The 24663-nt window shown below is 46.1% G+C and overlaps 1 protein-coding gene across 1 annotated transcript in view; it reads left to right on the plus strand.

Annotated features, from left to right (window-relative positions):
- The first annotated feature begins 613 nt into the window (after positions 1-613).
- The window catches only part of ARHGAP8 (Rho GTPase activating protein 8), a 47943-nt gene continuing 23893 nt past the window's right edge, over positions 614-24663 (plus strand). Inside the window, exons 1-4 of the mRNA XM_083180092.1 lie at positions 614-665; positions 3500-3637; positions 4396-4483; positions 8568-8699. Coding sequence (XP_083036218.1) covers positions 629-665; positions 3500-3637; positions 4396-4483; positions 8568-8699 — 395 coding nt within the window. The 5' untranslated portion in view covers positions 614-628. The remainder of the gene's footprint in view (positions 666-3499; positions 3638-4395; positions 4484-8567; positions 8700-24663) is intronic.

Consider the following 24663-nt stretch of genomic DNA (forward strand, 5'->3'; position numbering starts at 1 on the left):
AATGATGAATCACATTGTTGTATTCTATCTCAATGTCAACCTGCTAGCACATATATCTGTCATTCTACTGTGATTCACTCAATAAACAGTATTTGGAAAAACAAACAGTCCAGTATTGCAGGCAGCAATGTCAGTACCAATAATTGCATGTTTTTCCCCAAATATATTGCTACTGATTATGTTATATAGAAATATTAGCAACAAGCATTTAAGCTTAGCCACGCCCATGTGTGGAGCTAGACACACCCTTTGGGTGGAGCATGACACACACCCCCAGCAGCATTCGACACTCGGCATTCTAGAGGGGATTATAATCTCCTCTCTGCTAATAGTTTCCAAATGTAGGCAAGTAGGATGTTCACTATTTAAATGTATCTTGATATTTAGTCCCACTTTTATTTTGCATGTATAAACTTACATGAGCAAATTTCTATGTTGAATGCAATAACAAAATTGATGTTTAAGAATTGAGACCTAATCTTGCTAATTAAGTTGCTGATGTTTCTGGTATTAAATATTAGGTTTTTTTTTGTTTTTACTTCCAGGGTAAAGTGCAAATCCGCTATACTGATATCTGCAGACAGAGGGCAGTGTCACTCTTCCCAATTACCTCTGTGATACTCAAAGCATGTATTCCATTGACTTCGAGCAGTTAGCAGAAATAGGTATGTACGCTGATCTAGGTGGAGGATTTATACCACAATGCAATGTAGTAAAGGACCTAGTTTAGTGAATGCAGCAGTGATGTGGAAAGATGGAAGGGAACAGGGGCGTAACTATAGCACCGCAGCCCCCGCCACCGCGGGGGGCGCTGTGCATGTGGGGGCGTCGGGGGCTGCAGTGCTATAGTTAAACCCCCCCTCAATCCCCCGCAGACTTACCTATCGCGCTGGTCCCGGCGGCTCCGTTCTTCTGCTGAGGACCACCACAAAATGGCCGCCCCCATATAGCACACAGTTCTCTGAAACTGTCTGCTGTATGGGGGCGGCCATTTTCTGGTGGTCCTCAGCAGAAGAACGGAGCCGCCGGGACCAGCGCGATAGGTAAGGCTGTGGGGGATTGAGGGGGGGTTTGCATGGGCGGCGGGGTAGGGGTGCTCGGCGGGGCGGCGACGGGGGGGGGGGAGCGCCCCCCCCCCTAACGGCGGGGGGGCGCCCAAAACATAGCTACGCCACTGGAAGGGAACCTCCCACTGGCGTTGCAGAGTGGACACGCCCTAAGACGCAGCATCTGACCACTCTGCGAGAGCGTTGTCCTAAGCAGTGGCGGAACTCCCGGAGTCAATGGAGTCATCTGCCGCCGGGCGCCAGCCTTAAAGGGGGCACTGGCTCCATTGCCTCCTGGGAGTCCGGCCAGAGATTCCACAGCCCTTGTGAGGAAAAGTGCCCCACTCAATAGGTATGATGGTGGGTTGAACTGAAGTCGGAGACGCGGCCGTCAGGCAGTGTTACACTGAGCTAGCCCCGGCGCTAGAATAAGAATTTCAGGGGGTGGGGGCGGCTACAGCGGCGGGGAGTGTGTGACAGCCAAGTGCCTATACCTGCTGAGGGGAGAGGGATGGACGGATGGTTAGTAGCGCTGCGGAAGACCCGCTCAAGGCGCTCATTCATTATGCACTTCTCCGGTCCCCATCCCCCGCAGCGCTACTAACCATCCGTCCATCCCTCTCCCCTCAGTAGGTATCGGCACTCGGCTGTCACACACTCCCCACCGCTGTAGCCGCCCCCTGCAGTTCTTATTCTAGCACCGGGGCTAGCTCAGTGTAACACTGCCCCACGTCCGCGGGGGAGCAGGGGAACGCTGCAGGGAGAGGGTGCCCAGAAGCAGCCCAGTGTCTGTGGGTGTTCAGCCCCTGAAGGCCGTGCTAGATCTGCAGCGCCGGCAGCTGTCTATCACCGCCTAAGTGGACTGCAGCCTGGCTCCATGATGGGATGGCGTGCAGGCCATGAGGCCTTGAAGGCAGCAGAGGCACGGGAGGTCATGCAAATTCCGGCACCGCAGCTCTAGCGGTGTCGCTAAGGTCAGGGGGCTGCTGGTGGCCGGGAGCTATACATGCATGTTACCTAACTGACCCGCCTCTGTCACCCCCCTTGTTCTCTGCCTCACCACCCTCTCTATATGCCTGAGCCCTCATCCCTCTCTCTCTACCTTAACCCCCTCTCTTACTCTCTCTGTCTCTGCCTGACTCCCCTCTCTCTACCTTACACCCCTCTGTCTCTGCCTGAACCCTCTCTGCCTGACACCCCGCTCTCTGCCTGAACCCCCTCTCTCAACTCCCTCTCTCTGCCTGACCCCCTTCATTCTTTGCCTCACCCCCTCTCTATATATATCACCCTCTATCACCCCTCTTTATTTAACCATTTCTCTCCTCCCATGCTCTCACCCACCAATCTCTCTATCCATGACGCTGTATCTCACCACCCTCTTCTCTTTCCCTCTCAAACTCAGGCACCCTCTCCTCTGACCCACTCTCTTTCTAGCCCTGACACTCTCTCGCTTTACCCTTTCATTTCCTCACTTTCCCTGACTCCCCCTCCCTCCCTGACATTCTCTCTCTCACTCTGACACTTGTTTCAATCTTTCTCCATGATTCCCTATCTATCATTCTCCTCCTCTCTCTCCATTGCTCTACCTCTCTATATGGGGGGGGGCACCAGCTTATATCTTGCCTCCGGGCTATATGGATGAATTTACGCCACTGGTCCTAAGTGACCCTAAGGTTCAGCTGGATAGGCCGCAGCCTAGGGCGCCAGGACTAGCGGGCAACCAGGGAATAAAATGAAGGCCTAACTTATTCCGTGTTTGTTAGCGATCACCTGTCCCGATGTACTGTGGGTGGGTAAAGTTCTTAAGGTGACTGCCAGATGGCTGTGCCAATGTAACTTATTGCTAGAACCATTACTTTATGTACATTGTGGTACAGCGCCAGCCGGGCAGCCTAAAGCCAAAGTCTCCTTCCCACACCACAAGCATTAGATCCTACATGCCAGGTGTATAACCTCCGTTACACGCACATGGGCAGAACAACTGGTGAGGGTTGACTTTCAGCAGCAGCTCGGGTGCGGGGCTTGAGCGTGATGTCATTAAGCCTCGCCATGAGGTGAAATAGGCTAATTCACGGATCTCTGTGGAGGAGGCGGGGCTAAAATGACGCAATTGTGCCGTTTTAGCTCCGCCCCTCCCCTGAGACTTGCAGCATTTTAAATGCTGAGGTCGGGGGAAGACGCCACGACCAGGGGGGCGCATTGGGGACCCAATTTTTGGGAGGCTCCCGGTCATTCTGGGAGGGTAGGCAACCCTGGTTAATCATATTGGCTCTTGCAGTTCCGAAGGTGAGACCAAGAAGGAATAGCTTATTTCTTGGGAACATTGAGTTCTGATTAATGAAACTATTTGTTAAATTTCGATAACAGGTCAATATATGGATGTAACAACATTTAGTGAGTCTGCCTATGTTCTGTAAAGTGAGATTTACTCTCGTCGCTATGACTGTCCGTAGAGTTACGGAAGGATGAGGAGGAGTTGGCACATTTGGAAGGGGACACCGTAGTGGATTCCGGATACCGGGAAGCCAATGACGTCAGCCTAAATCACCCGTATTATGACATCGCCCGCCATGGCATCATCCACGTCGCTGGTGAGTTGTGGCAGATACTGAGCGCGTTGCAGTCACCTGCGCTCCCTTATTCGGTGTTGAACAGTGATTAGTCTCTAGCACTGAACAGCAGGTGGCGCACCAGGCGGCGAGGTCAATGTCCAATCCTCCGTATGGATAAGTCGCAAGATTCTGTATATTGTATGACCACACGTATTGTACATGGTGCATGAATTGACCTGATTCATTTTGCATCACTTGGTTTGGGTCCCCACACTATAATATTGTTGAATGTTATGCCAGTAGCCCTGGGGCTCATCTTGGCACAGCTTGGGTGCTGGGTGTCAGAGTAATGGTTTAAACTAAAACAAAAAAATGAGTCTGCTGTGGAATGCCTTGCCACAGTTTTGCTATTCGGGAATGCTAAATCTATTGCAAGGCATGCTGGGATGTGTAGTTTCACAACAGCCGGAGGACCAAGGTTGGACATGCCTGATCTAGTGACCTGTATTTGAATACGAATTTGAATTTCGGTTTGCTCACATAGCTCCGCCCCTCTGCTTCATCTGGATCCATTGAATTGCGTTTTGATAATCGCCTGTATCTGCCAGTAATTGCTGTACGCTGGTGTCCGTGTTGCTATTGTTACAGTAGGGATTCTGCGTCTGTCACAGAATCTGCTGCCTGCGGGAAGAGACCACTCACTCATTAAACCACGGTCCAATGTTTCCAGTGCTGGACGCTCGAATTAATGTTTGTGGTGACCTGATGCTGGAATTGGTTTCTGTTTGGTCTTCCAGGTGACGATAACTCCGGGAGGAAAGTGATCACTTTCAGCTGCTGCTATCTACCGCCCTGTCATGAGATCGATCATGTCCGACTGCTGGAGTAAGTATTACACTGGCCGTATTGTGACTGAACGTAAATGGGGAACTTGTTTCCATAAGGGGGGTGTCCGAATGTACCATGGGTGAGTATCAGACCGGGAATACAAAAGAGTGGACGGGGACCACTTAGTTAACATGGAAATCTGGTATAAGTCTTAAGGTGCCCATACACTAGACAGATCTGTGATCTTAAGATGTGTGCATACATTGAAATGTTTTGTCCGTCCTGTTTACCAAATATTTTTCTAAAGATTCCATGTGGATCTTTTCTTAAATCTTCTGATCGTACTGACATACTGAGCCGATTTGTTTCGATTTGAGCTTTACATCATTAAGCCCCGCCCCCAGGATGGTAAAAAACCCAATTCAGGGGCGGGGCTAAGATGATGCGATTGTGGACATTTTAGCTCCGCCCCCTCCTCTGAGACCCGCGGATTACCGGGGGTGGCGTGGGGGTCCCCCGGAATCCGGGAGGGTTGCCCACCTTTCTGGGGGGCCGGGAGGAGGATCCGATTTTCGGGATACTCCCGGCCATTCCGGGAGGGTCGGCAACCCTGCCAAATCAGCTGTTCCTGACATGCCTGACGAGCAGGTGGTCGGACCTGTTGGCCGTCCGACCACCCGTCCTGGGACCTCCCTCCTGGCGGCTAGACGGGTGGGAATCAGGGATGCATGCTATCCATCACAACAAATTGTGACGGATCACATGCGTCCCAGGCCCCTCGCAGGGTATCGGGTGTACGTACACTGTTGCGAGACATCGCAGCAGTGTATGGGCACCTTAAGATCAGAAGATTTAGCAAAAGATCCACGGGAGCGCGCATCTGACCGATATCGGCCGGTATTTCGGACGTTTATCAATAAACATCGGACGATATATCGTAAATCGGCCAATCGGAAAAAAAATTGTTCTAGTGTGTGGGCACCTTTACCTATTCACCCCTTCAGCCCATTTTGAATATATTTGTGGGCAGATGTATTAAGCCTTTGGAAGAGATAATGTGGAGAGCGATAACGTACCCGCCAATCGGCTAATGTCATTTTCTTTTAACCTTTTAAGTGCCAACATCCCTGTTAGAGATGTTCAAAATATCCTCTAAAAATCCCAGCGCCGCTCACATGCAGGGAGGGCGGCAGTTCGCCCCTCACCCCCAGCATATAGCTGGTGGCATCGGCGTCCCTGCAGTGCTGGAGGGCGCAGGGGTGTCCGTGCCGCGGGGGTACCTGCGGCGCTGTCACTGTATAAAGCTGCTGGCGGCAGCGGGGTCCCTGAAAAGAGAGTAACTAGCGCTATGCGCGGGAAGCGCTTCTGGGTTTGAAACCACTTGCAGCATGCTGATTGGCTGAGATTCAGCCAATCAGCGTGCGCCAAGTGTTTTCAAAATCAGAAGCGCTTCCCGCGCCGTAGCGCGCATAGCGCTAGTTATTCTCTATTCAGAATCACTGCAGATACCCCTGCTGCCGCCAGGTACCCCCCCCCCCCCCCCCCCCGGGCACCGGGGCGCCCCCACCCCGACTCGCCTTGCACCGGCCCTTCTCACATGTGTTATATACATTCTAATAAAATGTTGTGTAAAGAAAGATTATATTTCCTATATAAGGTAACATTACCGGTCATTATGATTAATACAAATGTTTTCTTGTCAATTTCCACACCGGAGGCGCGTGGCTAATCAGCCGCACAGGTGGGTTAATGACAATGGTTGCCGTGGGGCTGGGGCAAGTTTTGATTGGTTCATCTTTAGCTGCACAATTACAATTGCCATAGACTTCATGTGGAATCTTAAACAAATAGTTTTTTTTTTGTGCATTCCAGCACCCTGCATCTTTCAAAACCCGTGCAGTTCCTCTTCCCTGCCTAGGGTGTCACACTTTGCTGTGCTGCTTCTAGCACAGTGTGCTCTGTATTTTAGCACTGATGTGTAGACAACCCTGTTCTAGGAGCACCAGAGCAGAGAGCGACACCCCCGGGCAGGGAAGAGGCACTGCACGAGTAAAAAAAAAAATGCAGGGTGCAAGACTAAACGATACTCCAATGGTCCAATTCATTGGCCGATAATCGATCATCGTCTACTGCACGCAATATCACTTAAAATAAGTCTGTTGGCGCAAGGCGAACCTATATCCTCCTCCATATTTGCAGAACATGTTCAGTTGCTCGCTCTAAACCGAGGCTTCTTTTAGGCAATTTTATGCAGTTTTTAAACTAATCCCAGCGAAATGTGATCTTGGCTTGCTGCAAATCCTAGCCGCGGGCGGCATCCACTGATGACTTTCATCCGAATATGTCACCGTACACTCTGACTGGAATGGTTGTGGAGCACAGAAAGTGTATACAGCCTGGAGTGTTTGAAGTCTTTAACTACAGTCTTCCCCCTGAGTGGAATAGGCAGCTAATAACTGATCCGAGCGCAAGAGAAAAACAACCACCTTCATTTTCAGGCGCTGCCGTCTCCATCTGCTAATGCCAAGTTTAATACGTAGTTACTGCTACTTCTGTCTTGATGCCGGGAAGTCGCTTTGTAATAACTTGTGGAGCACCTGCAGGGAGACGCTTGTTAGTGATGTATAATATACGCAGCTTAATAGGGCTGATTCTTAGTCGCTTTGATGTGTTTTGCTGAAGTTCTCTTCTGCAGAGCGTCTCATGTCAGCCAGTAACGCTGCCTCCTGGGAAGGAAGAAGTGGTCGCCGGAGCCATCGCACGCTCGTTGTACACACTCGCAGCCTATGTGCACAAATGAGGAACTTTGAGGTTAAGGTTTGGCCCATGGCTACACAAGCTGGGCACAGCAGTAGCCAGAGGCAGAACTCCGGGAGGCAACGGAGTCCCCTGGCACCGGGCTCCTGCTCCTAAGGGGGCACTTCTGCAAGTTTAAATCCATTAATAGAAAGCCATTGATATCGCTTCTGTATATATGTTCTCTCACTTTATCTCCATATATAGATATATATTTCATAACAGACATATATATTATACAAGGTTGTGTGTGTGTGTGTGTGTGTGTGTGTGTGTGTGTGTGTGTGTGTGTGTGGGTGGGAAGGGAGGGGGCACAAATATATATCTTGCCTCCGGGAAACTGGGACGAACTTATGCCACTGGCAGTAGCGATGCATCAGCCATGTTTTTGCATGTAGCAGGTGGTGGCTGGTGGCAGATACGCACCCCGGGAAAGGCCGCAACTAGCCCGCGTTTTCCCAACCGCTCCCTGTGAACACCTCCAAACAGTCACTTCCTGTCAGTCACTCGCCCATGAAATCCTCATTTAGAGATTGCAGATACGCCATAACGCATGTGCTTGGCGGTCGCCACACGTGTGCAGTTTGACAATATTCGCTCTGTTGTGTAAAGATTTTTTGCTGTCAATATGGACACCTGAGCATGTGGGTGCCCAATAAATGTAGCGCGTATCCTTGTGGCTTCAGGCCCGGCGCCTAGTGCCAATACTACTATGCTCAGCACACTTTTCCGTTGCTAATAGAAGTCCATGTGGGTGGTAAAGTGTGAAAAAGTTTTATTTTTATTTTTTAAATCCCCCAAAATGTTCAAACGTAACCATAACCATGTCAGCGTTTTTATTCAGTGTCAACCTATTGACTGACCATGGGAAGACGGATATTTCCTGGTCCTTTTTTTGCAGGAAGTGCGGCGGCCAGCTTGCGCGATCTGCAGCTGGCCAATAGTGTTACAAGTGATACAGTTTTGCACCCAAGAAAACAGCGCTTCAATAACCATCCGCTAACTGTTATTTTTCAAACCCAGCCCGTAACATGACAGTTAGGAGCGGATTGGCTTGTACTTTAACTCCTCCTACTTTATCTCTCTCATGCTTAGTACATAGGTCCGGAATGTTCCTATTGTACAAGGGTCACGTCATCCCTTTTCTCTCACTTGCCACATGTACCTTGACAAATACTGGCCCCCAGGTTGACAAACTGACCAGGAGGGTGACCTGTGCGCTGTGACTCCCCTCATTCAGGCTTGTGAGAAGCAGAGGGGTACACAAGGGCATTTGGGGTACACATTTTCTCGTACTGTGGTGTCTTTCCCCTAAAGCTAATTGAATGTTTTTGTTTTTTTTCAGATACCTCAAATATACATCAGATCAGTATGTGGAGAACGACTACACCGTCATCTACTTCCACTACGGCCTTCGGAGTAGCAACAAGCCCTCGCTGAGCTGGCTGCAGAGCGCCTATAAAGCATTTGACAGGAAGTATGTACTAGATAATCCCTATCGCATATGTGACCATGATCTTAGCCTAACAAGTCCATCAAAATAACCGCTTATTTATTTATTTATTTATTTATTTACAGGTTCTTATATAGCGCAGCAGATTCCGTTGCGCTTTACAATAGTAGACAGTGATAAAACAAACTGGGTAACAACATACAGACTTGGAGGTAGGAGGGCCCTGCTGCAAGCTTACAATCTGCAATGTACTGTCACTATGAGTTAAGACAGGAGTAATGTGGTCTGTCGAGTGGCCCCTAGTGGTCAGTGATGGTACTTCACCTCACGTATAATATAGATATTCCTCAGCTACTCAGTAGGGATGGCCATCGTTGCCATTGCCATCGATGGTTGCCATCAATGGCAATTCTGCAACTGACCATAGATAGTGCTTAACTATGCAATGGATGACCATCAATATTTTTACATATCGATGGTCATCCATTGTATTTGAAAACACAGAGGGCGGGGCTTTGCGGGTGTTGGGGGTGGAGCTATCCGTGTCCCGGCACTTAAAAAAAAAAAAAAAAAAAAAGCATAGTTTTGCTATTCCATCGATGGAGGGAAACCATCTGGTTCTCCCCCATCGATGGCAAAAGTATTCCACATCGGCCATGAACCATCGATGATTTTGAATCATCGATGGTCGATGGCCATCCCTACTACTCAGTGACATTACTTCAAAATATCAAGGCTCCAACTCCCGACAATACACCACAATAGACCTGGCCGGCCAGTCAATAGCCACTGATCTTAGAAGGGCATATCAGTCTAGCTGATGTTCTCTGTTCATGTGGGACGTCACCTTGTTCCTGATTCTCCTAATGCGGGGGAAGGGGCAGGCAAGAGTCTTTTAAGTAGTTTCCGTTAGCCAGCGGTAGGTGGAGGAGGCAAATGTCTCTGGTGCTGGTTCGGGCGGTATCCGGGGTTATATGGGTGAGACGGTGCAATGCAGAAGTTCGCTGACGCGTTTCACTACATCAGGTAGCTTTATCAAAGGTAGGTAGCCTCTGTGGACCATCGCCACTATTGTGTTCCACTACTGCCAACCACGTTGAGACATCAATTGGACATTATCACCAACCATGGGCCAAGGGCCAAGGGGTGGTAAAGAGATCTTCCATTCATCTGCCAGCAAACTAGAATTATTTGAACTTTCTAGGGGTACATCTAGGAGCAGACATTCCGGATACACCTTCTAATGTGATAAGTGCATTTTATTTTAACCCCTTCCCGACATTTGACGTACATTTACGTCATGGTCGGGAAGCACTTCCCGACACATGGCGTAAATGTACGTCATGGATTTAAACTGTCACCGCGTCTATAGACGCGGTGACAGTTTCAACATGTCTGCTGTCCCTGACAGCAGACATGTCCGTGCATGCCCAGGGGGGGCTGCGATGCCGCCCCCCCGTCGGCGATCGCTGTGATTGGCTGTTCAGTGTGAACAGCCAATTACAGCGTTTTCCTGTGTCACCGGCGAATAACGTTCGCCGGTGACACGGGATCGGAGGTGATTGGTGCTGTAAAGTACAGCACCAATCACCGCGGGGTGTAAGGGTGACACTGGTGTCACCCCACCTCACCCCGCCCGCCCCCAAAGGCCGTGATTGGCCCGTCGGACCGACGGACCAATCACAGCCATGGAGGGGGGTTTAAACTAACGGTGACTGCACTGCAGACGCCATTCCGGTCTGGAATAGCGTGCAGTGCGGTCACCGTGCCACCTGCCGCCATATACTGACCAGAACCTTGCTCCATACTTACCTGATCACTGCTTCATCACTGCTTGATCACTGCTTGATCTGTGCTTGTAGTGTGCTGGATGCTTCCTGGATCCTGTTGCTACTTGTGCCTTCCTGTGCTGTGAAATTGTGCTGCTGCAGTGTAATAGCTAGATAGAGAGATAGATAGAGAGAGATAGAGAGATAGAGAGAGATAGAGAGATAGAGAGAGATAGAGAGATAGAGAGAGATAGAGAGAGATAGAGAGAGATAGAGAGAGAGATAGTGTCAGAGAGTGCTATATTTTGTGCTGCTGCAGTGTGATATAGTTATAGATAGAGAGAGAGAGATAGAGAGATAGAGAGAGATAGAGAGAGAGAGATAGATAGAGAGGCCTAGTGACAGAGTGCTATATTTTGTGCTGCTGCAGTGTGATAGTTATAGAGAGATAGAGAGAGATAGAGAGAGAGAGATAGAGAGAGATAGTGACAGATTGTGCTATATATTTTTTTATATAACTGACTGCTGCCCCCTCCTTTTGTGCTGATCAGTATAAATTAACTGATCAGCAACTTTTTGGGGGCGCAGGTTTTTTTTTATATATAGATATACCTGTCAGTGCTGCTGCTGTAGTGTCATAGAGTGATAGATAGTGATAGATAGTGATAGATAGTGATAGATAGTGAGAGATAGAGAGAGATAGAGAGAGATAGTGACAGAGAGTGATAGAGAGTGTATATTTTGTGTCTGCTACCCCCCCTTTTTGGGGGTGCAGGTTTTTTAGTGTCCTAGAGTGAGAGATAGTGAGAGATAGTGAGAGATAGTGAGAGATAGTGACAGAGAGTGATAGAGAGTGACAGAGAGTGCTAAATTTTGTGTCTGCTGCCCCCGCCTTTTGTGCTGATCACTATATCTGAGGTGATCAGCAACTTTTTTGGGGGTGCAGAGGTTTTTTTTTTTTTATATATACCTGTCAGTTGCACTGTCAGTTGCACCAAAGGTTGTGCACCTGCTGCACCTCACTGGTAATCAGTGTCGCATCACTGATCACCTTTTTTTTTTTTTGTGAGTGCTGTGGGGTCTTTTTTTAATTTTTTTTTTACACACTGTGATTTTGTGGGTGTCCTGTGGCCACTGTGCGCTGATCAGTGACGTACATCACTGATCAGCTTTTTCGGCACAGGGTTGATCTATTATTTTTTTTTTTGATCAAATTCCTGTTGCCTTTGAGCGCTGTTCAGTGACAGACGTTACTGACCAACATCTGTGCTCAATTTTTGGCGCAGGACCTTTTTTTTTTTTTTTTTTAACCCCTTCAATTTTTTATTTTTAACCCCTTCATTTTTTTTTTTTTTATTGGTATAAAGTATTTTTTTTTTTTTCTGCACTACATACACACTACATACCCCCCGGGTTGAAATAAAGTTTGTACCCCCCCCTACACTATACACGTGTTGAAACATTTCACTACCAGTAACACAAAAATAAAAATGGCATCCCAAATGTCCTCCCAAATGTCCTCCCAAATGTCATCCCAGTCATCCAGAAGAATGTATTCAGCGGAGGAGGCATATGCCCTGCTTGCTTCTGACTCTGACACAGCCAGTGATGCAAGCGGGGAATTTGAAGGATTCGCCTTAAGCTCCTCTTCCTCCTCTGATGATGAGGGACCCCCTCAAAGACGCCCCCGTAGAGCAGCTGAGACCCCCCCCCCCAACAATTGATCTCGTATGGACCCCACCACCAGACAATTTTGAGCCCCAGGTTCCTGAGTTTTTGGCCATGCCAGGAATCCAATTTGATTCCACAGGTCTCAGAGAAATTGACTTTTTCAAATTATTTTTCTCTGATGATTTTGTAAATTTAATGGTGGACCAAACTAATTTATATGCCCAGCAGTTTATTGCTCAAAACCCCACGTCATCATTTGCTAGGTGGACCCCTGTAGATGCAGTAGAGATGATGACGTTTTGGGGTCTGGTGTTTCATATGGGCATAGTAAAAAAGCCAGAAATTAGGCAATATTGGAGTACAGATGTTCTGTACAGTACTCCATTTTACCGTATGGCCATGACCCGGACTCGATTTGAGACAATTCTTAAATTTATACATTACACCGATAATGCACAGTGCCCACCCAGAGATGATCCCACCTTTGACCGGCTATTCAAAGTCAGGCCGGTCATTGATCATTTCAGTGCCAAATTTGAAGAGGTGTACATCCCTGAAAAATTTATTTGTATCGACGAGTCCCTTATACATTTTAAAGGAAGGGTTAAATTCCGCCAGTACCTTCCCAGTAAGAGGGCAAGGTATGGCATAAAAATGTATAAACTGTGTGAAAGCACCTCAGGGTACACCCACAGGTTTAGGGTTTATGAAGGGAAGGATTCAAGAATTGAACCGCCAGAATGCCCCCCCTCCCTCGTAGGTGTTAGTGGGAAAATTGTCTGGGATTTAGTGCACCCCTTCCTGGATAAAGGTTATCACCTCTATGTGGATAACTTTTACACTAGCATCCCCCTGTTTAAGGCCCTTGGTTCAAGAGGTACAGCAGCTTGCGGTACTGTGCGCAAGAACCAAAGAGGCCTCCCAAAAACGCACATTGCCCAAGTAATGAGAAGGGGTGAAAGCAGGGGAATATGCAACGAAAATATGTTGTTGGTCAAATATAAGGACAAGAGGGATGTCCTTATACTGACAACAATTCACGGAGACAGTACCACCTCCGTCCCTGTACGAGGTACCAGTACCCACACCTCAAAACCTAATTGTATCCTGGATTACAATAGGTACATGGGCGGAGTGGATCTTTCAGATCAGGTACTGAAGCCGTACAGTGCCCTGCGGAAAACAAAAATCTGGTACAAGAAGGTGGCCGTGTATATCATCCAGATGGCACTGTATAACGCTTATGTGCTATTCCGTTCTACCGGCCAGAGGGGGACATTTATGCACTTTCAAGAGGAAGTCATAAAGGGCCTAATATTTGGGAACCAGCAGGCAGAGGGCCCCAGTACTTCTAGTACTGGCCCCCGTATTGTACCAGGGCAGCATTTTCCTGATGAAATCCCCTCCACTGGAAAAAAGGGCAGGACACAAAAAAGGTGCAAAGTTTGCTATAAAAAGGGAATAAGAAAGCAAACTATTTTCCAGTGTGACACTTGCCCCGACAAACCCGGCCTATGTATAAAGGAGTGTTTTAAAATATACCACACATCTATGGAATATTAGGTTCATAATTTCACCGTGCTTCGGGGGTCTTGCTAATGCCACATAGCACCCACCATTCATTCCACCAGAATCTGAGCCGCAAAATCCAAAAATCACTCCTTCCCTTCTGAGTCCTGCCATGCACCCAACTGGTATTTTTTGGTCACATGTGAGGCATTGCCGTACTTGGGAGATATTGGGGCACAGATTTTGGGGTGCTTTTTCGCCTTCATTCCTTGTGAAAATGAAAAATTTTGAGCCAGAACTGCATTTTTGTGTAAAAAAATGTAATTTTTCATGTTCACTGCCCACTTGTATCAAAATTGGTGAAACCCCTGGGGGTTTGAAATGTACACTATACCCCTAGATGAATTCCCTGAGGGGTGTAGTTTGCAAAATGGGGTCACTTGTGGGGGGGTTCCACTGTATTGGTGCTTTGGGGGTCTTGCTAATGCGACATAGCACCCACCATCATTCCACCAGAATTTGTGCTGCAAAATCCAAATATCACTCCTTCCCTTCTGAGTCCTGCCACTTTTTGGTCACACATGAGGCATTGCCGTACTCGGGAGAAATTGGGGCACAGATTTTGGGGTGCTTTGTCTCCTTCATTCCTTCTGAAAATGAAAAATTTTGAGCCAGAACTGCATTTTTGTGTAAAAAAATGTAATTTTTCATTTTCACTGCCCACTTGTATCAAAATTGGTGAAACCCCTGGGGGTTTGAAATGTACACTATACCCCTAGATGAATTCCCTGAGGGGTGTACTTCGCAAAATGGGGTGACTTGTGGGGGGGTTCCACTGTATTGGTGCAACATAGCACCCACCATTCATTCCACCAAAATCTGTGCTGCAAAATCCAAAAATCACTCCTTCCCTTCTGAGTCCTGCCATGCACCCAACTGGTATTTTTTGTTCACATGTGAGGCATTGCCGTACTCGGGAGAAATTGGGGCACAGATTTTGGGGTGCTTTTTCTCCTTCATACCTTCTGAAAATGAAAAATGTTGAGCCAGAACTGCATTTTTGTGTAAAAAAATGTAATTTTTCATGTTCACTGCCCACTTGTATCAAAATTGGTGAAACCCCTGGGGGTTTGAAATGTACACTATACCCCTAGATGAATTCCCTGAGGGGTGTAGTTTGCAAAATGGGGTCACTTGTGGGGGGGTTCCACTGTATTGGTGCTTGGGGGGTCTTGCTAATGCGACATAGCACCCACCAAAATTCCACCAGAATCTGAGCTGCAAAATCCAAAAATCACTCCTTCCCTTTTGAGTCCTGCCATGCACCCAACTGGTATTTTTTGGTCACATGTGAGGCATTGCCGTACTCGGGAGAAATTGGGGCACAGATTTTGGGGTGCTTTTTCTCCTTCATACCTTCTGAAAATGAAAAATTTTGAGCCAGAACTGCATTTTTGTGTAAAAAAATGTAATTTTTCATGTTCACTGCCCACTTGTATCAAAATTGGTGAAACCCCTGGGGGTTTGAAATGTACACTATACCCCTAGATGAATTCCCTGAGGGGTGTAGTTTGCAAAATGGGGTCACTTGTGGGGGGGTTCCACTGTATTGGTGCTTGGGGGGTCTTGCTAATGCGACATAGCACCCACCAAAATTCCACCAGAATCTGAGCTGCAAAATCCAAAAATCACTCCTTCCCTTTTGAGTCCTGCCATGCACCCAACTGGTATTTTTTGGTCACATGTGAGGCATTGCCGTACTCGGGAGAAATTGGGGCACAGATTTTGGGGTGCTTTTTCTCCTTCATACCTTCTGAAAATGAAAAATTTTGAGCCAGAACTGCATTTTTGTGTAAAAAAATGTAATTTTTCATGTTCACTGCCCACTTGTATCAAAATTGGTGAAACCCCTGGCGGTTTGAAATGTACACTATACCCCTAGATGAATTCCCTGAGGGGTGTAGTTTGCAAAATGGGGTCACTTGTGGGGGGGTTCCACTGTATTGGTGCTTGGGGGGTCTTGCTAATGCGACATAGCACCCACCAAAATTCCACCAGAATCTGAGCTGCAAAATCCAAAAATCACTCCTTCCCTTTTGAGTCCTGCCATGCACCCAACTGGTATTTTTTGGTCACATGTGAGGCATTGCCGTACTCGGGAGAAATTGGGGCACAGATTTTGGGGTGCTTTTTCTCCTTCATACCTTCTGAAAATGAAAAATTTTGAGCCAGAACTGCATTTTTGTGTAAAAAAATGTAATTTTTCATGTTCACTGCCCACTTGTATCAAAATTGGTGAAACCCCTGGGGGTTTGAAATGTACACTATACCCCTAGATGAATTCCCTGAGGGGTGTAGTTTGCAAAATGGGGTCACTTGTGGGGGGGTTCCACTGTATTGGTGCTTGGGGGGTCTTGCTAATGCGACATAGCACCCACCAAAATTCCACCAGAATCTGAGCTGCAAAATCCAAAAATCACTCCTTCCCTTTTGAGTCCTGCCATGCACCCAACTGGTATTTTTTGGTCACATGTGAGGCATTGCCGTACTCGGGAGAAATTGGGGCACAGATTTTGGGGTGCTTTTTCTCCTTCATACCTTCTGAAAATGAAAAATTTTGAGCCAGAACTGCATTTTTGTGTAAAAAAATGTAATTTTTCATGTTCACTGCCCACTTGTATCAAAATTGGTGAAACCCCTGGGGGTTTGAAATGTACACTATACCCCTAGATGAATTCCCTGAGGGGTGTAGTTTGCAAAATGGGGTCACTTGTGGGGGGGTTCCACTGTATTGGTGCTTTGGGGGTCTTGCTAATGTGACATAGCACCCACCAAAATTCCACCAGAATCTGAGCTGCAAAATCCAAAAATCACTCCTTCCCTTCTGAGTCCTGCCATGCACCCAACTGGTATTTTTTGGTCACATGTGAGGCATTGCCGTACTCGGGAGAAATTGGGGCACAGATTTTGGGGTGCTTTTTCTCCTTCATACCTTCTGAAAATGAAAAATTTTGAGCCAGAACTGCATTTTTGTGTAAAAAAATGTAATTTTTCATGTTCACTGCCCACTTGTATCAAAATTGGTGAAACCCCTGGGGGTTTGAAATGTACACTATACCCCTAGATGAATTCCCTGAGGGGTGTAGTTTGCAAAATGGGGTCACTTGTGGGGGGGTTCCACTGTATTGGTGCTTTGGGGGTCTTGCTAATGCGACATAGCACCCACCAAAATTCCACCAGAATCTGAGCTGCAAAATCCAAAAATCACTCCTTCCCTTCTGAGTCCTGCCATGCACCCAACTGGTATTTTTTGGTCACATGTGAGGCATTGCCGTACTCGGGAGAAATTGGGGCACAGATTTTGGGGTGCTTTTTCTCCTTCATACCTTCTGAAAATGAAAAATTTTGAGCCAGAACTGCATTTTTGTGTAAAAAAATGTAATTTTTCATGTTCACTGCCCACTTGTATCAAAATTGGTGAAACCCCTGGGGGTTTGAAATGTACACTATACCCCTAGATGAATTCCCTGAGGGGTGTAGTTTGCAAAATGGGGTGACTTGTGGGGGGGTTCCACTGTATTGGTGCAACATAGCACCCACCATTCATTCCACCAAAATCTGTGCTGCAAAATCCAAAAATCACTCCTTCCCTTCTGAGTCCTGCTATGCACCCAACTGGTATTTTTTGTTCACATGTGAGGCATTGCCGTACTCGGGAGAAATTGGGGCACAGATTTTGGGGTGCTTTTTCTCCTTCATACCTTCTGAAAATGAAAAATTTTGAGCCAGAACTGCATTTTTGTGTAAAAAAATGTAATTTTTCATTTTCACTGCCCACTTGTATCAAAATTGGTGAAACCCCTGGGGGTTTGAAATGTACACTATACCCCTAGATGAATTCCCTGAGGGGTGTAGTTTGCAAAATGGGGTCACTTGTGGGGGGGTTCCACTGTATTGGTGCTTGGGGGGTCTTGCTAATGCGACATAGCACCCACCAAAATTCCACCAGAATCTGAGCTGCAAAATCCAAAAATCACTCCTTCCCTTTTGAGTCCTGCCATGCACCCAACTGGTATTTTTTGGTCACATGTGAGGCATTGCCGTACTCGGGAGAAATTGGGGCACAGATTTTGGGGTGCTTTTTCTCCTTCATACCTTCTGAAAATGAAAAATTTTGAGCCAGAACTGCATTTTTGTGTAAAAAAATGTAATTTTTCATGTTCACTGCCCACTTGTATCAAAATTGGTGAAACCCCTGGGGGTTTGAAATGTACACTATACCCCTAGATGAATTCCCTGAGGGGTGTAGTTTGCAAAATGGGGTCACTTGTGGGGGGGTTCCACTGTATTGGTGCTTGGGGGGTCTTGCTAATGCGACATAGCACCCACCAAAATTCCACCAGAATCTGAGCTGCAAAATCCAAAAATCACTCCTTCCCTTTTGAGTCCTGCCATGCACCCAACTGGTATTTTTTGGTCACATGTGAGGCATTGCCGTACTCGGGAGAAATTGGGGCACAGATTTTGGGGTGCTTTTTCTCCTTCATACCTTCTGAAAATGAAAAATTTTGAGCCAGAACTGCATTTTTGTGTAAAAAAATGTAATTTTTCATGTTCACTGCCCACTTGTATCAAAATTGGTGAAACCCCTGGGGGTTTGAAATGTACACTATACCCCTAGATGAATTCCCTGAGGGGTGTAGTTTGCAAAATGGGGTCACTTGTGGGGGGGTTCCACTGTATTGGTGCTTGGGGGGTCTTGCTAATGCGACATAGCACCCACCAAAATTCCACCAGAATCTGAGCTGCAAAATCCAAAAATCACTCCTTCCCTTTTGAGTCCTGCCATGCACCCAACTGGTATTTTTTGGTCACATGTGAGGCATTGCCGTACTCGGGAGAAATTGGGGCACAGATTTTGGGGTGCTTTTTCTCCTTCATACCTTCTGAAAATGAAAAATTTTGAGCCAGAACTGCATTTTTGTGTAAAAAAATGTAATTTTTCATGTTCACTGCCCATTTGTATCAAAATTGGTGAAACCCCTGGGGGTTTGAAATGTACACTATACCCCTAGATGAATTCCCTGAGGGGTGTAGTTTGCAAAATGGGGTCACTTGTGGGGGGGTTCCACTGTATTGGTGCTTGGGGGGTCTTGCTAATGCGACATAGCACCCACCAAAATTCCACCAGAATCTGAGCTGCAAAATCCAAAAATCACTCCTTCCCTTTTGAGTCCTGCCATGCACCCAACTGGTATTTTTTGGTCACATGTGAGGCATTGCCGTACTCGGGAGAAATTGGGGCACAGATTTTGGGGTGCTTTTTCTCCTTCATACCTTCTGAAAATGAAAAATTTTGAGCCAGAACTGCATTTTTGTGTAAAAAAATGAAATTTTTCATGTTCACTGCCCACTTGTATCAAAATTGGTGAAACCCCTGGGGGTTTGAAATGTACACTATACCCCTAGATGAATTCCCTGAGGGGTGTAGTTTGCAAAATGGGGTCACTTGTGGGGGGGTTCCACTGTATTGGTGCTTGGGGGGTCTTGCTAATGCGACATAGCACCCACCAAAATTCCACCAGAATCTGAGCTGCAAAATCCAAAAATCACTCCTTCCCTTTTGAGTCCTGCCATGCACCCAACTGGTATTTTTTGGTCACATGTGAGGCATTGCCGTACTCGGGAGAAATTGGGGCACAGATTTTGGGGTGCTTTTTCTCCTTCATACCTTCTGAAAATGAAAAATTTTGAGCCAGAACTGCATTTTTGTGTAAAAAAATGTAATTTTTCATGTTCACTGCCCACTTGTATCAAAATTGGTGAAACCCCTGGGGGTTTGAAATGTACACTATACCCCTAGATGAATTCCCTGAGGGGTGTAGTTTGCAAAATGGGGTCACTTGTGGGGGGGTTCCACTGTATTGGTGCTTTGGGGGTCTTGCTAATGCGACATAGCACCCACCAAAATTCCACCAGAATCTGAGCTGCAAAATCCAAAAATCACTCCTTCCCTTCTGAGTCCTGCCATGCACCCAACTGGTATTTTTTGGTCACATGTGAGGCATTGCCGTACTCGGGAGAAATTGGGGCACAGATTTTGGGGTGCTTTTTCTCCTTCATACCTTCTGAAAATGAAAAATTTTGAGCCAGAACTGCATTTTTGTGTAAAAAAATGTAATTTTTCATGTTCACTGCCCACTTGTATCAAAATTGGTGAAACCCCTGGGGGTTTGAAATGTACACTATACCCCTAGATGAATTCCCTGAGGGGTGTAGTTTGCAAAATGGGGTCACTTGTGGGGGGGTTCCACTGTATTGGTGCTTTGGGGGTCTTGCTAATGCGACATAGCACCCACCAAAATTCCACCAGAATCTGAGCTGCAAAATCCAAAAATCACTCCTTCCCTTCTGAGTCCTGCCATGCACCCAACTGGTATTTTTTGGTCACATGTGAGGCATTGCCGTACTCGGGAGAAATTGGGGCACAGATTTTGGGGTGCTTTTTCTCCTTCATACCTTCTGAAAATGAAAAATTTTGAGCCAGAACTGCATTTTTGTGTAAAAAAATGTAATTTTTCATGTTCACTGCCCACTTGTATCAAAATTGGTGAAACCCCTGGGGGTTTGAAATGTACACTATACCCCTAGATGAATTCCCTGAGGGGTGTAGTTTGCAAAATGGGGTGACTTGTGGGGGGGTTCCACTGTATTGGTGCAACATAGCACCCACCATTCATTCCACCAAAATCTGTGCTGCAAAATCCAAAAATCACTCCTTCCCTTCTGAGTCCTGCTATGCACCCAACTGGTATTTTTTGTTCACATGTGAGGCATTGCCGTACTCGGGAGAAATTGGGGCACAGATTTTGGGGTGCTTTTTCTCCTTTATACCTTCTGAAAATGAAAAATTTTGAGCCAGAACTGCATTTTTGTGTAAAAAAATGTAATTTTTCATGTTCACTGCCCACTTGTATCAAAATTGGTGAAACCCCTGGGGGTTTGAAATGTACACTATACCCCTAGATAATTTCCCTGAGGGGTGTAGTTTGCAAAATGGGGTCACTTGTGGGGGGGTTCCACTGTATTGGTGCTTGGGGGGTCTTGCTAATGCGACATAGCACCCACCAAAATTCCACCAGAATCTGAGCTGCAAAATCCAAAAATCACTCCTTCCCTTCTGAGTCCTGCCATGCACCCAACTGGTATTTTTTGGTCACATGTGAGGCATTGCGGTACTCGGGAGAAATTGGGGCACAGATTTTGGGGTGCTTTGTCTCCTTCATTCCTTGTGAAAATGAAAAATTTTGAGCCAGAACTGCATTTTTGTGTAAAAAATGTAATTTTTCATTTTCACTGCCCAGTTGTACCACAATTGGTGAAACCCCTGGGGGTTTGAAATGTACACTATACCCCTAGATGAATTCCCTGAGGGGTGTAGTTTGCAAAATGGGGTAACTTGTGGGGGGGTTCCTAAATTTTAGCATCTTATGGTGCCTAGAAACCTACATGGTGCCTAAAAAATAATCTCATAAAAAGGAGGCTCCAAAATCAAGTAGGTGCTCCTTCTATTATGAAGCCTGTGGTTTGGTCAACGTGCACACTAGGGCCACATATAGGATATTTTTGAAAACAAAAGAATTGGGGGAATCAATTTTTAGTCACATTTCTCTAGTAAAATGTACTGTGTTCCTTAGAAAAATGTATTAAAATTGCAAATCTGCAAAAAAAATGAAATTTTGAAATTTCACCTACACTTTGTTTTAATTCCTGTGAAACACCTAAAGGGTTAACAAACTTCCAAAATGCTGTTTTGAATACTGTGAGGGGTGCAGTTTTTGAAATGGCATCATTTATGGGGGTGTCTCACATACAAGTCCCTCAAAGTCACATCAGAACTGAACTGGTCCCTAAAAAAATCAGTGTTTGAAATTTTCTTGAAAATTTGAGAATTTGCTATTCATATTGTAAGCCTCCTAGTGTCCCAAAAAATTAAAAGGAAGTTGAAATAATGATGGAAACATAAAGTAGACATATGGTCTATGTTAGTTATTAACTATTTTGAGTGGTATGATTATTTGTCTCACAAGCAGAAAATTTAACATTTTGCAAATCGCTAAATTTTCCATTTTTTCACGACATTTTGGTATTTTTCACAAAAAAACACAGACTGTATCGACCCAAATTTACCACTAATTTGAAGTACAATGTGTCACGAAAAAACAATCTCAAAATCACTGGGATAAGTAAAAGCAAAAAAAAGTTATCCCCACTTAAGTGAGACATGTCAGATTTGAAAAAAATGGCTCTGTCAGGAACGCAAAAACTAGCTCTGTCAGGAAGGGGTTAATGATCATTTTAGGATATTTAAACCTTTTTATTATTGGGTGACATTGTGTGTGTGTGTGTGTGTGTATGTATGTATGTATGTATGTATGTATGTGTGTGTATATATATATATATATATATATATATATATATATATATATATATATATATATATATATATGTATTAAATTATGTAAAGACTATCCCATTACTATATGTAATGGGATAGTCTTTCCTGAGGGTTGGTTCCATTTCTTCTCTGCTGTTCAGTGCAACCCTGCAATCAGGTTTCGGTGTTCCTTTCCAATTTTTTATAATGAACAAATCTCATTTTATCGCACTTCCTTTTTTTTTTTTTTATTCTCTTCTACAATAAAAGCCGAAAACTGCTCCTCACCTCTGTGGGGGGAATTCAAATGTTGGGTGTGCTGGCGGATACTAGTTGGGGTCCGGCGGGGCAATTAAAGTGTTGGCCCGTTCCGAAGCACACAGCCGCTGGCGCTGAGATTACTGATATGATGACCTGTCATTTTGACGTGCTTGGTAGCTTGATGGAAAAAGCAGAATTTATTAGGGTTTCAGGGCCACATATAAAATACTTTATGCTGTATGGCTGTAACACCATTAGCACTTGTATGCAGGCTGCTGTTGCTGTATAGGCAGGCAGCATTCACTCAAAGTAATTGTCTGTATTATTTAACCCCCCCCCCCCCCCCCCCCCCGCTGCCCTCCATTTTTTTGTTTCCCCTACAGATCTCACTAATTCAGATCAGCATCTGACCGCGACTTGTGTACAGGACGGACGTCGTACACCATGTATTTTATTTTACTAGCACACAGCATTATAACCAGAGCCTTCTGTGTCTATTTCCCTGTTCATTCCAATCCATAAATCTAGAAATCCTGGCAATTCAGACTTCTGATATAATGGCCACAATAATGTCACTGTCACTGTGTTACTGTGACACCACAAATCACAGATATACGGTCTTCAAAGTGAGAGGAGAATAATGAAACAGAATATGATATTTCTAATGGAAGATCATAAAAATACATGGGATTGTTATATAGTCACTGAGTAACTGCACTTTGTCCATTCAGGTGATCATAGGGGGATGATGTGCGCGTCGTTACTAACCTAATGCTACCTGTAATCGTTTCTTCTGCCACTCTCTTGTTAGAAAAAAAATTATTCTACAGCAATCTCTGACCCACTTTACACAGATTGTGGTGGATAGGTATTATTATTATTATACACAGACGGTGTAATGGTTAGCATTGCTGCCTCACAGCGCTGAGGTCATGGGTTCGATTCCCACCATGGCCCTAATTGTGTGGAGTTTGTATATTCTCCCCGTGCTTGCGTGGGGTTCCTCTGGGTACTCCGGTTTACTCCCACAATAAAAAAATATGGTACTTGTTTCCTAGCACGGCGCCCACGATTTTGATCTTACTGCATCTTATACATCACATCGCATACAATATAGCGGCATGCGATGCGATTTTTAATTGTAGAAGCACCCAGATGGGTGCTTACAATGTTAAATGCACCCCCATTGTCAACGCCACCCCCACTATCAACTCCAACCCGAAGCGGGGCGAGCTCAGCGGTACGTGTCCTCTGACCTTTTCATAACCCCACTGTCCACATCGGTGTGGGTTGACTTTAGATAGTGTGGCGAGCCCGAAGCGTGGGGAGCGGGCGCGGATTACTTAACATGTATTCCGCGTCCCCGCGCGGGGCTCGCTGCGCTCGCCACGCTTTGGGCTCGGTGGCTCGCCACACTATCTAAAATCAACTCCACGCCGACGTGGATAGTGGGGGTATGAAAAGGTCGGAGGATGCGTACAGCCGCCCCTCGCAAAATAATAATAATATTCATAAAATGGCTGAGAGCTGCATAAGCCCAAGGCCATATAAGAGTCCTAACTTCAGGTCAGTCAGAGTTCAAACGGGTGAAAGCTAGCTGTAGTTTTTCTGCCTGGTTACAGGGCAAGTGGGCCTATCAGGGGACTAAGGGGCGTAGTGGTATATAATATCTAGGAGCAGGTGACCACTTCCTCTTACCTTTTTGGAAGACATCCCGCCTGCCCTGGATAGTTTTTTGATGCTGGCACATGTGGGGATTTTGTTTTTCTCCCTCACGGTGCTTAGTGATTTTTATTTTTTATTTTATTTTTCTTTGGTGGCTTTTCAGACAGATTGGCGGGAAGTCGCTACCAGCCAGCTGCCAAAGAAGGGCATAAGCGGTCATTGTGGGGCACCCCCCTTTTCATAGGACGGCGGGTGTGTCATCCCCATGTTGGTGGACAAGGGGCGTTTTCCCTGCGGGAGCACCTATTAGCCTTAGTCACTACCACAGTTGCTAACCAAAAATTTGTGGCAGAGAATTGGGGGGTTTAGAGATTTCAGGGTGAAGGTTTGTGGTGGTTTTGAATGTTGCCCCAACGTGCCCCAATTCCCAAATCACATTAGCTGTGAAGTACATGATCCTGTTTGTTAATTCCTAGAGCGAAATATAAGACTATCTGCAGCCCCTAGGTGTGGCGGCTCTGTATGTATCGACCGTTGTAGACGTTGCCCATAGCAACCAATCAACTTCTAGCTATTTTATAGAATGTACTTCAAAAAATGAAGCTGCAGGCTGGTTGAATGTTATGAGAAACACCACTGGTTGCCTAGTGTTACGTCCAATCCGCCGGCCACCGAA

This window comes from Crinia signifera, chromosome 4 (assembly GCF_055691185.1).
Source record: "Crinia signifera chromosome 4, ASM5569118v1, whole genome shotgun sequence".
NCBI lineage: Eukaryota > Metazoa > Chordata > Amphibia > Anura > Myobatrachidae > Crinia > Crinia signifera.